Raw genomic sequence first — 14424 nt, 5'->3', positions numbered from 1 at the left:
TACCGGAGATGCCTTTAGGGGTAGGAGCCAAACGAAGAGAGATATGGTAGTGGGCAGCAGCTCTACCATTACCACACTCAATCTGAAGATGGTTGACATTAGCAAGGCTAAGATGTGGACAAAAACAGGCAGCGACAGGACGTCTTCTATGGCTGTTTTTTGCAAGGTGGAAGGACTTGGGACACCACCACCATTCTCAGTCCCTAGAAAACAAAATAATATTAGGGAATACACTACTGTTTCACAGAGGGTCGTCCCCAGCAGTGTAGGGAAACAAAGCAAAGCCTCCTCGGTCATCAAACGAAACCCCTACAGGATAGGAACCTGGAATGTGCGATCGTTGTTACAGCGTGGAAACTGAAGAAAGAAGTGGAACGCATGAAGACAGATATCTTGGGAAACAGCAAATTTAGGTGGCCTGATGGAGGAGACATGTTGAGCGGGGACTTCAGAATAATTTACTTAAGAGCTGTAAACGGTACAGCAGGAGTCGGTTTTGCCTTGAATAAAAAGAACAAAGTTATAGGCAATGGAATACAATGAAAGGATAGTATTGTTGAAGATAGCAACCGTACCGAGGAATATGACGATAATGTAGGTATATATACCTACTCCAAGTTACACAGATGAGCAAGTAGATGAAACGTATGTCAAATAGCAGTATTGATGAAAGTTCAAGAACAGGACAATTTAATCGTCATGGGTGACTGGAACGCAGTAGTCGGCGAAGGCAAAGAAGAGAATGTAACTGGGAATTTCGGCCTAGGAGAAAGGAATGTGAGAGGTGCAAAATTAGTTGAGTTCTGCAAAAGCCATAATCTGACTGTAGCGAACACCCTCTTCGAACAACCACTAAGATGATACATCTGGACAAGACCAGAAGACAAAGAAAGATATCAAATAGACTATGTTACTGGTCCAACAAGCATTTAGAAATCAAGTGAAGAACAGTAAGAGTTATCCAAATGCAGACGTTGACTCAGACCATAATTTATTTTTGATGAATAGCGAGCTTCGTCTAAAGAAGAAAAGAGTGATAGCACCAAACAAAAGATAGAACACAATCAAGCTAAGAAGAGATGAAAACAAGAAAAGGGAATTTGCAACTGCAACAGATAAAGAGACGTCTAAGGTAGCTTTAGCGGGTGGTGACATCAACTCGAAATGGGAAGCCATGAAAGCAAGGATTACAAAAGCAGCCGACGAAAACATAGGAAGATAAACAAGAACCAAATATAAACCCTGAATAACAGTATAAATATTGGAAATGATGGAGAAAAGGAGACAGTTCAAGATAACAAACAATGAAGAGGAATATAGAAGGTGCAGAAATCCTATCAACAGAGAGATAAAGAAGGCCGGAGAAAACTGGATAAACAACTGTGCAAGGAAATTAAGGAAAATATAGTCAAAGGCAATATAGAAAGGTTAGGAAACAGTTCGGTCAGAAGAAGAAACGCACAGATAGACAAAGACAGGACAACGCTAATAGAAGAGGAGCATATAACAAGAAGATGGAAAGAATATATTGAAAAACTCTACAAAGGAGACAGAGTGTACGAAGAAAACGTCGATGAAAACTAATTAGGACCATCAATTTTACAGTGCGAATTTGACAATGCTTTGGAGAAAGTGTAACATGGTAAAGCCCCAGCAATGACCAAATACCAACGGAAGTGATTAAGAATCTCGGAATAGGAACAAAGAACTATTTAGTCTGATTAATGAAATATACATCTCGGGAAAAATTGCAAGAGCCTTCGAGAAAAGCATGTTGGTCCCTATCCCGAAGAGAAAAGGTACAAGGAAATGCGAAGAACATAGAACGTTAAGTTTACTTTCCCATGCATCAAAAATACTGAGCAAAATTATCGCACAACAAATAGAAGAGAAAATCGAAGGACGGCTATCGGAAGACCAGTTTGGATTCAGGAGAAAAAGGGGAAACAAGAGAGGCAATACTGAGTCTACCGTTGATCATGGGACAGCACATCATAATAAACAAACTAATTGTGATAGCTTTTTTAGATATAGAAAAAGCTTTTGAGAACGTAGATTTGAATATCATGTTCAGAGCGTTGAAGAATCTGAAAGTGGATTACAGAGACAAAAGAATACAGTTTGCTGATGATGTAACGCTGGTACCGGAGAACGGAAAGAACTAAAATTTTGCGTTACGTACTCATACACATATTTTTGCGAAGACTGGTGCAGAAAGACCCCATAGATACGGCATTTTCGTTGTTTCTTTTTTAATTAATTATGTTTACGTATAGATGTTTACTTTATAACTTCAAAAACGTAGAAAGAAAATGAAAGCACGTTTTAGGTTTAAAATAGGCAGATACCTCTTTTCGCGATTTTCTACTGAAGTTAGCAACATTTTGCTGATAACAGTTGGCAACAGTGCTTGACAAATGTTTACAAACATGGAAGTAGCCAAATTAAATTAATTTGTACAGTGGCTGTTACGGCAAGTGCCTCGTGTGTGTTGGTACTCTGTGAGGAAAAGTTGAGTGGGATCTCCGATACACCTACGCTCGCCTACGCTACACTTACACTTTCTTTCACATTTCCACGTACATACATCCTCTTCTTTTTTCTACTGTTTTTTTTTTCATTTTATACTTCCCACTTTCATCTAACTTTTTGACCTGTTCAACTTGTCTTTCAGACCTCTTTCACTGTCTGAACTCCTTTCCCGATTTTGACCTTTTTCCTGATTGTGTCCTTTCTTTCCAATTGTATCCTGTACTTTATTCAATTTTGTTTCTAGGGGGCGCGGTGGCTCAGTGGTAGAGCGTTCACCACCGGTGCTTGGGGTCCCTGGTTCGATCCCAGCTCGCGCCGTGTGGACTTTGTGGTGAACAAACACCGTGCTCGTGGGTTTTCTCGGCGTTCTCCCGTTTCCTCCCACCTTCATTCCACCATTTCACTCATCTCTCATTATCACTGTCTCCTTTAGCCAAACCGGCATAACTGTGGGACGTTAAACTTAAAGATTTCATTTCATTTTCAATTTTGTTTCTGAATCATAAATCCTCCGTGTGAGGTACACATTTGACAATTTTTGCATTCGTAGCACACATGCCTAGCGAGCTGGTGCACCTACCTATTTGACCGGTAATGGTTTGCGACAATACAAGACAACATGGACAACAAGGAACTTGTTTCTCTCGTACGAAAACATAAGCATTTATATGATAACAAGCATGAACATTATCGAGATGCGTATGAAAGAATAAAAACATGGCGAGAAATTGCAGCAATATTAAATGTCAAAGGTAGATAATACTAGTAAGTGACATTCATTCCTGACCACTAAGGGACTGTGTCAAATCAATGTTGATGTAGTTGAATCGATGTGTACTGTTATTTGGTCATTTTTGTGAGGGACAAAGGTGTACATGTTAATGCAGACCTGTCCATATATTACCTGCAGGGAAAGTTCTAGAATGATGGTCCACACACTCAGGTAAAGGTGGACTAGTAGCTAGGATAGTTTCTTTATCAAAGCTCAATATTCCATTCACATAGTAATGCCGAGCGAGTGAAGGCAGGTTAGTAACCAGTTACTTCCTTTGTTATAACTCAATGGAGATGCGGAGTTCTAGAACCTTGCCTTAATTGCATATTCACTTCTTCGTTCACGAAATCTACTCTTTGTAGTTTTAAACAGTTTCGTATAGTTGGATTTGTATTGCTGTTTGCAGATACGCTTTAGGAGGGTTTAACTCTAAATTCGGAGTATGTTTAGTACAAGGGGTCCAGAAGCACGTAAAAAACAAAATTTACAGGAGAAATGAATGATGCAAGTACTTAAGACATAACATAACGTAACCTAATCTAACATAAACTAACCGAAGCTAACCTAAACTAACCTAATGTTAGTAGAAATCAGCGAAATTCTATCATTTTTTAGAAAATTATGTGGGACCCCTACACTAATATAACATAAGTTAAACTAACCGAATGTAAATAGAAATTATCAAAATTGTAACATTTTTTTAGAGAAAAGAGCTGGGCCCCTTCTGCGAAACATAGGCCCTAAATTATTTTTTTGTTCACTACTGCCTGCAGAATCATTTATTTCTTGAACTAACTAAGGATTCGTATCTCTAACCATGGGTTAGAGATCGTGTGAGGGTAGGGAAGCCGTACACAGAAGGCACCGGGCGGTGCCAAATGGTGACGGAGGCAACGCCGAAGTCTCCGGATGGAGCCAGCTGACATTGCTTAACCTAATTTCTACATTGATACGTGTTCAGAACTTTGTACATTCGACGTACACAAATGCGCGTAGACGAAAGAAAAGGCTATTTATTGTTGTAAACAGGGTGGATTGATTTAAATCAGTCTGATTTAAATCACGATTTTAATCAAGATTTAAATCACTTGATTTTTTTAATAAAAATCGTTGATTTAAATCAAATTCCAAAATGAATTAATTTAAAGTGAAAGTAAGTAAAATCCCGTTTCTCTTCTGTTATTTCGATTATGGAAGATAATAATCATAATACAATGAGACTCAAATGTATGTAAGCACAGTATGAAAACGAGTATCATGTAGGAAACGATCAGGGAAAATCCCGTTTGAACGGGTTACGGGTGAACCCTGCTTTCTTTTCTTTGTAACACAGGGTTTTAAAATTTCTATTCCAACGGGGAAATCACCATGGACATTTAAGATGAAAACTCTTTTGTGTCCACGTCTATTTGTTTGTTTCCAGATAATAGGGGCGTATTTAGAGGGGCCCGATCCCCTCTCCGAACCAAAAAAAATAAAATAAAATTTATGTACTAAATACATAGAAGTTCCTCGGAGTCGTAATACGATAAATTTTAGATGCGTTAAAATATCGAATAATACTTTTGATAAAGTGGATACTTGACCCCATTGCAGAACATGCCGCGATCTGCGATGTGATCGCAGAAAATTTGCCGCGCCTGTGCAGGAAAAATTGTCAGAGGAAATAAAATAGCCAACAGTAAAGTATAAAAACGTGTCTGCTATGTATAGATGTCTTAAATGCACGGACGACTCGCATTTGAACTGTTTTTCACGTCACTTAAAGCATATTTTTAACAATCACAAGTGTTTCTTCTGCTGGAACTGATCATCTTGATTTTTTTTATTTTGGAATTCCCGCAGAAAAGTTTTGACTTACAAAAGCTCATCGCATAAAGACAAAGAAAGTTCTGCCATCGGGTAATATATAGGATCAGAAAACGATATTCACGAAGAAATTAAATATCGACTAAAAGCAGGGAATTCGTGTTATTATTCAGTTCAAAATCTCTTATCGTCGCGAATTGTGTTGAGGAATTTGAAGTTTTAAAATATATAAAACGATAATTATGACTGTTGTGCTGTATGGTTGTGAAACATGGTCGCTTACGCTGAGGGCAGACTGCAAGTATTTGAGAATAAAATCCTGAAACGAATATTTGGGACCAAAAGGAACGGACGTTAGGAATGGCGAAAACTTCATGATGAGGAACTGCATAATTTTATACCGTTCACCAAACACTTTTAGGGTCATCAAATCTTGGAGGCTCAGGTGGGCAGGACATGTAGCGAGAATGGAAGAAAGTAGGAACGCTTTCAAAGTTTTAACTGGAAGTCCAATCGGAAAACGACCATTAGGAAGACCTAGGCGCAGATGGGAGGACAATATTAAGATGGATCTCGCAGAAATAAGAATACAAAATAGAAACTGGATTCAGTTGACTAAGGATAGAAGTCAGGAGGGCTTTTGTGAACATGGCATTGAACCTTCGGGTTCCATAGGTCATTTTGGGCGAAATTTATGTACTTTATATGCATTTCGTGCCGCTAGCTAGTTCGAATTGTTTAAAAATATGCCCCTGCCAAATATCAGTAACTTTCGTGAAAAGAAAAGTGTCATATTGATATACATTGCTGTACTTTTTCCTTAATGCTTAAGAAACATTGTTTGGGATTGAAATAGGTTAACGATTGGAAATTAATTCAAAATTAAAACCCAATACTTTCACTTAAATGGCATAATTAACATTTAATACTAATTCCTAATGTTTTTTCTTCAGTTCGCGACTTGTATTATACGAAGAAAAAGATTTGATTTAAATCAAAAAAATCGATTTAAATAAAAAAAATCAACAAAAATGATTTTTTTGAAAAAAATCATGATTTTTTTCCACCCTGGTTGTAAACGTATCTGTTAAGTACCACCATTACTCACTACTGGGTTGGGGTGAAGTGTTGTAGCATCAAACATGTTTTTCACAATTGTCATAAGTTTCGATGACAAGCATTACTGCTGTATCGCCGGATCACACGAAAATCGAAAAAAAGTACAAAAATTAATAAATTAGGTTAGATCTTCAAAACAGACGTGTAGATTTTCCAATTGCGAGTAGAAAAGCGTGTACAATCGTATAGAAATATACACCATTTCATGACAAAGTGTACCCCTCCTACAAATAGTCGCTTCCATCTTCACATACAGTGCTGCTTACATTATCAAAATTCACCACTAACAACAATCACTTTCATAACTTCAACTATTCCCCTAACGTGACTTTCACTGACTCTTCCTCACAAACCAAAATGAATCCTTCATTCACCTGATGAATTTCCTGAAATCGGTCCCGCGATACAGCAGTTAACTACACAATGGTACAAGAGAGAGAGAGAAAAAAATCTGATTTCAGAACTGCATATAGTCGGAATTCTGTGGTACTTCCACTTTTATTTTGCTACTTTTCAGGCATTATAGAATGAATAGTATTTTTGGAGAGCACGGTGACTCATTTGTAGAGCGCTTACCTCTGATGCATGGGCTTCTTATTTCGATGCGCGGCCAGGTAAGTTTGTAATGGACAACATCGTTATCCCTTGGTTTTCTCGGGTAATTCCGTGTCCTCCCACATTCTCATTCCACTAATTCTTCCATAATCACTCACTTTCTTCAATCACCCCAAGCGTAAAGGTCATACACGGGGTATTTAAACTGAAAGATTTCATTTAATATATATATCACAATTATCATAGAACTTGAACAGGATGGTTTAAAAATAAATAGCGATCTAAGTTCCGGAACTTCAGAAAATTGCGATTTTTTAAAATTTTTTTTGGTACTTTCACTTGAGAAGCGTTGCAGTATCAAAAGATGTTTTTCACAGTTATTATAGATCTCAATGAGAGAAACACAACACGAGAGAAAAAATTAAAACTTGAAATACTCTCAATTTTACCGTAATTTTAATGTCACTTAACAATTGCAATTATTTGAAGTTCCAAAACTCCGACTGCGATTTATATATATATATATATATATATATATATATATATATATATATATATATATATATATATATGCTGTTGTGTTTCTCTTGTCGAGATCTAAGATAATTGTGAAAAACATATGTGATGTGACAACACGTCATCCCAACCCAGTACTGCAGCATGTAAACAATACAACCATCACGCAGTGTACGCTTACGTCTATCTTGAATGGTTCTATAGTTGCTCATACAGATGCAAGGGCTCGAAGAAAAGAACAATGGTTTGCTTTCCGCGGTTCTTTTGCCTGGGATATTTTAGGTTTCTAAAAGTATATCTCAAATTTAATGGAAAGCTCCACCTGATTTTGTCATTATAACAGGAAAAAATATTTAATTCAGAAGATACTGAAAAAAAAAAAATCAAGAACCAAAGAAAATCTGTCATGCAATTGGACAATTTGAAAAGTGCATATTGGTGAACGCGCTCCAGTTCTAATGAATTGTTTATAGAGCAATGAGATTAACTTTCACCAACAAAAATGTTTTACTAAAATGTTTAACAGTGTTATTAGCAATAACTGTTCTGATGATGTAATATATTTCGTGGGACAAAATCTATACATTAAGAAGCTAGGTTTATATGTTTGCCTCCAATCCTGTCGACAATGAGATCTCGAAAACCACAAGTGCTAGAAACGTGCCGTTTTCACTGACCGATTCCAAATTTTGTGTAGAATATCCAGTTCTAACTGAATATTTAAAAGAATATGACTATTATTTCTTTATTACATTTTTAGAGGTACACTGCAAGTGTTGAAATTTTAAAAAATAAAGCATCATATCATGCAAGTTATACATTCCAACACGACACATTTGTATCCGGGGTTAGTGTATGTATGTTTCATGATCAAATGATAATGAAAAACGAAGGATAACCATTTCTCCGGTCTAAGATACGTGTAAATCTTTTTTGTTTGGAGTGTTCACCATATATATCACTGACTTTATAATTAATTTTCTGTGTAATGTGTTTTCTTATTACATACAGCTTGCAATAAGAAAGAAGACTCTGATCATACATGATATAGAAACTCTAACTAGAAATAGGTTCAAATTTTGCAAACGGTGCGAGATATTGAAAAAAATAATCGAAAAAAATATCCCCTTTATAGTACTCCTTGCCGAATTTTAATGAAGACGTCTTTCACTTGTATCTGTAAAGGGACATATACAGATGTTGTGACGAATAACAAGGAGATTCATGCTCATATGTAAATGATGCGCTGTGTAGAGAGCGCAGGTTCAGCTAGTTATCATTTAAAATTCACGAATTAACTAAAACTTTATTATAACGATGTATAACATTTACAGAGGCTGCTTAGATTCAAGAGAAAAACAACGTTTAAAATCCTATTCACAACTTTCTTAAGGTTAAAAATTTTGACATGATACAACAGGAAAGAAAGAAAGTATTCTCTGAGTAATGATGTTAAATTAACTTTATACCCAAAATAGCCGTTTATAAATTTAAAATTTTGTAAACTTGAACTCTCTGGAGCGTAGGATTAAATGTTTCCCGAACAGAGGACGAGATGTAAGCAGCACAAGAAGAATTTATTAAGAAAAGTATCTTTTGTTGGTTTATGGTATTTGAGGCATTTTTTTCTTGCCCGACAGAGTACATTTAGGCAACCAGTAAACCACACACACATATATATATGTTCTAAAAATGGCGTCCACGGACCACAGAACACTATTCTACAAGTTAAAATAAAGCTATATATATATATATATATATATATATATATATATATATATATATATATATATATATATATACCTTTCGAGCTTTCGTCTGGAGACACAAATTGCACTATGTGGCAACGTCCCAAATAAAGTACCATAGATTAGAGCTACCAATCTATCAAAAAATTATATCGATTCTTTCCAGATAGCAGCTAAAGTCGATATTGGTTGACACTAGCATCACTTATCAGTGTAGCAATCGATTCAACCTATTTGCTGTATTCGTAGAGTAATGGTAATGGCTCAAAGTTTAATCTGCGACGTTGCCACATTGTGAAATTTTGATTCCCCATAGCGGTTGAAGGAGGCCCCGGACAGCAAATCATCATATAACATTTTCGCTTTATTTTGGCTTGTAGAATAGTGCTTTGTGGTCCGTGGGCGCCATTTTTAGAACACCCGATATATGTATATGTATATGTATATGTATACCCTATATAGGGTGGTTGGAAACCACCGAAAAACTTCGGGAGGTGGTTCCTTACACCAGAATAAGAAAAACCGTTCATGTGAACCTGGGATCAAAAGTGCTGAGTTTCGGAGTTATAGGCCGCCGAAAACGGGGGAAAGGAACTTTAGACCGCTATAGCGCCACGAGCTTGAGTGATAGATCTAAGGCGGCGTGGTCCTCTCAAAGAAACCAAACCTGTTCTATGCAGAAATGCTTATGTCACAATCGTGAAATCCGTGCGAAACTGTTTCCCCACAAGTGCGTAGAAATTCCTGGAGAATATGTTAAGGAAAGAGACGTCAAAATAGGTTTCCTATTTCATAACCATAAATCATGTGTGCCATGTCGAGATGTCAAACAGATACGAAATGGTGGACACCGTCATATCCGCTATGTGTGGTTACGTTACCACCTGGCGACCAACAATGAAATGGTGGATGTGACGTGGAGGGAAGACACGTCGGGAGGTAATTCTACAACTGAAAAAAAGGAAACAAGCCCATATGAACATAGGTCGACAAAGGCGGCGTGGTCCAGCAGGAACCGGGCGAAGTAGAATAGACTGAAATAGTGTGACGTCACATCCGTCTCGTTGCTTTGGTGATCTTAGTTTTATTTTCTAAACAACATGGCCGTAGAACCTAAGTACAAAGCGAAAACATTGACGTGTTAACTGCCGGATTGCAAACATCAAATTAAAATAAACACTTGTATTTGTTTTTAAAAGATTACAATGAATGAAACTACGAAAACATAGAAAAAGCAAGCAGTTTGGTAAATAATATGTCAAAATATGTCAAGCGTTGAAAGTGAAATGTTTCCCCTGATATCGCAGATTTTGTGTTTTATACATTTAGAAGTTACGTTAAGTGTCAAAATATATTTAGCTTATTTATTATGGGATATTAAACTTAAATAATTGTGGAAAATTTTTACGTAGTACCATCGGTACATTACATTCCAGACGTGTAGATCTACAAAAATAGTGTTTAAAACTTATACTGAACCAATCATAACTGGATGTTTCCTTGTTATATTTTTAAGGTAAGTAGGAAATATAAGGAAAGATCCGATGCATATTAATTGACCAGAAATTGGTCCAAATTGAAAATTCTCAGAACGCATATGGTTACAAGCTTCGTGTCTTTTTTTTTTTTTTTGTTTTTTGATTGATTGTTTCTTTATTTTGTAGCCACTGTAACTATGTACTCATATTTTAAACGGTGGGCGTAAAATATTTGAATATGCCAATAATTAACATCAAGGTTTTCAAAGTGGACTATTATTTTTTCTTGCAGACAAATCAAACGTTTGTTCTATTTTCATTATGCCGATAGCTCGTCAGTCTGTACCTTACGATTATTTGCATTGCGTGTAGTTGCTTTTGTTCATTGTGCATTATTTGGTAATGGCGTTGGGATTACTTATGCAATTCCTATCTTATCAGATTATCTAGAGATGTGCCCCCTGTAGAAAAAGGTTCCTTATATGTTACTTCGTTAATTACTATATTTCACTCGAAACTTTTCTAAATAGTGGACTCATATTCTCAATCTGTATCTTTTCCTGTCAACTTTACTTTGTCTTCAAAATATTCTAAAATTATTAAATGTGTGTTCTTATTAACAGTATACTTCATAGTATTCCTATGGCTTCATGCGTTTGTTTAGAATACAACATGGCAATCACCATGGTAACGAAGAGAGAGATTGACGTCAGTAAAAAGCAAAAGAATGAGAATCAGACCAAAGGGAAACGATGGTGCAAACCGAGTGGCGCACAGGGAACTGCGCAAGCGGACCCCACACAGAAAGGCGGGGAGTCACCCAAGCAGACATGTTAGAGGCAGTGCAAAGTGACACAGACATATGTACAATGATGTGTGGCGCAGGGCTTACGTGCGAACGGTGGGGTGAGAGCTGGAAAATGGGGATTCCCTACTCCAGCGTCGGGCGGCAAGGCAAAGGAACATCGCTGAACATGGTGTGTTGGTGCAACGGTACCGCAACAAGCAGAGTACGCAGACATTGGAGAGTTGAGAATCGCTATAGGCCCGACCGAGTAGACAACCGAGGCGTGGAGGACATGGTCAAAAGTACAGACATATAGGCAAACATGGACTGTATTTGCAAGGATGGTACACTACTGCTCAGACTTGTATCCGTGATGAATAACTACCACACAGAATGATACTAAAGGTTACTGAAGTCATACAACAGGCATACCTGTAGCAACACTAAAGCAGATGTTGAAAATGACGTTCACCACTCTAAACACAGGCGTTCATATGTCGTCGCACAGACTGACGCACACATCAAAACGTTGCTGGCTCTTCCTCCAAAGCGTCATATGCGACTTGGACACGTTGTTCCAACGTGTGGACATCAGGTACCGGAGTATCATAAACAACAGTTTTGAGATGCCTCCATAAGTAAAAATCCAGAGCGTTTTCATCCGGTGATCGGCAGGCCATGACATAAACCGCCACGGCCGATCCTGTTGCCCGGGAATATCCTGTTCAAGTAGTCTCGCATTGGACGACAGAAATTCGCCAGGGCACCATCGTGCATGTACCACATGCGTTGTCGTAAGACCATCGACACATCCTTCAGAAGTGTGGGAAGTATCTTGCGCAAATCCAGATAGATAGGCCCAGTGACTCGTTGTGGAAGAACAACTGGTTTAATGAGATGGTCACCCAGAATCCCTGCCCACACGGTGATACGAAACTGGTGCTGGTGGCGGGCCTGTACCATTCCATGTGGATTATCCACAAACCACAAATTACTATTATGGTAATTGTGGATAGCATTCCTTCCAAATTGGGCTTCATCGGTGAACAAAATGGAGGAGACAAACCCGACAGTTGTTGCACCAAATGGAGAACCTGCGTACAAAAGTCCAGCCTGGGACGGAAATGCCCTGGCGATAGACTCTGTACCCGTTGCAAGTGATAGGAGTAAAAGTTGTTGGCATGCAGGAATGGCAACACCCTCTCGGAGCTGACATTTATGCCGGCGGGCAAGCTCCCTGCAACTTACACTCGGGTCATTGCGCACATGTCGTAAAATACGTTCTTCCTCATGCAGAGTGCGTTCCTCATGTGATCTTCCCGTGTCATACATGGGAGGGCGAAACGTTCCCATCACTCACAAACGATGTAACAGGGCTGCAAACGTTGTATGATATTGTTGTTGTCTATTCGGATATCATTCGTTGTGTAATCGTGCTGCCTGCAAACCATTTCCATCTGCTTCCCCATACACGAAAACCATCTCAGCTTGTTTCTGATTGGTGTAATCGGCCATTGTCACAACACACAACGTACTAGTTTCCCACTTGAACTGCATGGCCAAGATAGATCTGCTCTCGGCGATGTATTGTTTGTTGGTGTGCACTCACTATCTTTTCAGTACTAACTCCTTGTGCATCGCAGTGACCTAGACTGGCAACCTGGAGCCCTCTTGCAGCAAATCTACAAAGTACGTATGTAGTGTGTTTTATCTATATATGAGCTATAGCCGTTTGTTTGTGACCGTGCAATGTCCTTGAACCGTCCAAGTGTGGCTGTCATTGTTCCTGTTTGCAAGCCACGTTGTTCCACCCGCGGTTGCCGAGTCCACTAGTTCTCAACGTTTTCGAGCCTATCGCCTCCTTGCGTGCATGCAATTTCGCTGATCGCCCCCTCCGAAACCAATCCACCGATGAACAAGGCTTAACGTAAGACTGGGGTGACGATCCAGACAAACGGTTTAGAGTCTTCAACTAAGTCTTGATTGGTTTGTGACGCATGCAATCAAGGCTGTAGGCCGAGCCACATACCGGGTCTCGGGATGAAGTCCCAAGCTAGCTGTAGGATCCTGAAAGGAAGGCTTGTTTGTCGTCCTACAATGGTCATCTTTTGCCCCCTTCCCTTCCCCCCGAAAACGTCGAACAGATCATGACATTTTTAACGCACCTTAATAGTTTCTCGCCCTCACTCGCCTTTTTTATTCCCACGTCCCCTTTGAAATCGAAAACACCACCTGGGGGAAGATTTCGCCCACTTCGCATATCACTACGGTAACTGTACAGCGCCTACTCTGCTTGTTGCGGTACCATCGCACCAATACATCATGTCCAGCGGTGTTCCCTTGCCTTGCTCCCGACGCTGGAGTGGGAAATCCCCATTTTCCAGCTCTCAACCCACCGTTCGTAAGTAAGCCCTGCGTCACATGCCATCGTACATACGTTTCTGTTACTTTGCACTGTCCCTAACATGTCTGCTTTGATGACTTCCCGTCTTTCTGTGTGGAGTCCCCTTGCACAGTTTCCTGTGAGCCATTCGGTTTGCACCATCGTTTCCCTTTGGTCTGATTTTCATTCTTTTGTTTTTTATCGACGTCAATCTCTCTCTCTTCGTTCGAGAGATATTCTACTTCGCCCGGTTCTTGCTGGACCACGCCGCCTTTGTCGACCTATGTTCATATGGGCTTGTTTCTTTGTTTCCAGTTGTGGAATCACCTCCCGACGTGTCTTCCCTCCACGTCATATCCACCATTTCATTGTTGGTCACCTGGTGGTAATGTAACAAGCACACATAGCGGATATGACGGTTTCCACCATTTCGTATCTGTTTGACATCTCGATATGGCACACACGATTTATGGTTATCAAGTCGGAAACCTATTTTGACGTCTTTCCTTGACATATTCTCCGGGAATTCCTATGCACTTGTGGGGAAACAGTTTCGCACGGATTTCACGATTGTGAGATAAGCATTTCTGCATAGAACAGTTTTTGAGAGGACCATGCCGCCTTAGCTTCATCATTCACGCTTGTGGCGCTATAGCGATCTAAAGTTCCTTTTTCCCGTTTTCGGCGGCCTATAACTCTGAAACTAAGCACTTTTGACCCCA

General features: G+C 39.0%; 1 protein-coding gene across 5 annotated transcripts in view; it reads left to right on the top strand.

Annotated features, from left to right (window-relative positions):
* Window positions 1–3108: 3108 nt before the first annotated feature.
* LOC145670488 (uncharacterized) overlaps window positions 3109–14424 on the top strand; it is a 31221-nt gene continuing 19905 nt past the window's right edge. The window contains exon 1 of one of the 5 annotated variants that reach the window (XM_081739215.1): window positions 3109–3284. In XM_081739215.1, coding sequence (XP_081595341.1) covers window positions 3152–3284 — 133 coding nt within the window. In that variant the 5' untranslated portion in view covers window positions 3109–3151. Of the gene's footprint in view, window positions 3298–3322; window positions 3561–6776; window positions 6850–14424 lie in introns of those variants that run through there. The other 4 variants (XM_081739224.1, XM_081739243.1, XM_081739233.1 and 1 more) reach the window with 4 other exon arrangements.

The sequence above is a fragment of the Thermobia domestica genome, chromosome 2 (assembly GCF_964235325.1).
Source record: "Thermobia domestica chromosome 2, izTheDome1.hap1.1, whole genome shotgun sequence".
NCBI classification, from domain to species: Eukaryota; Metazoa; Arthropoda; class Insecta; order Zygentoma; family Lepismatidae; genus Thermobia; species Thermobia domestica.
This window is presented reverse-complemented; position numbering and strand designations above follow the sequence as displayed.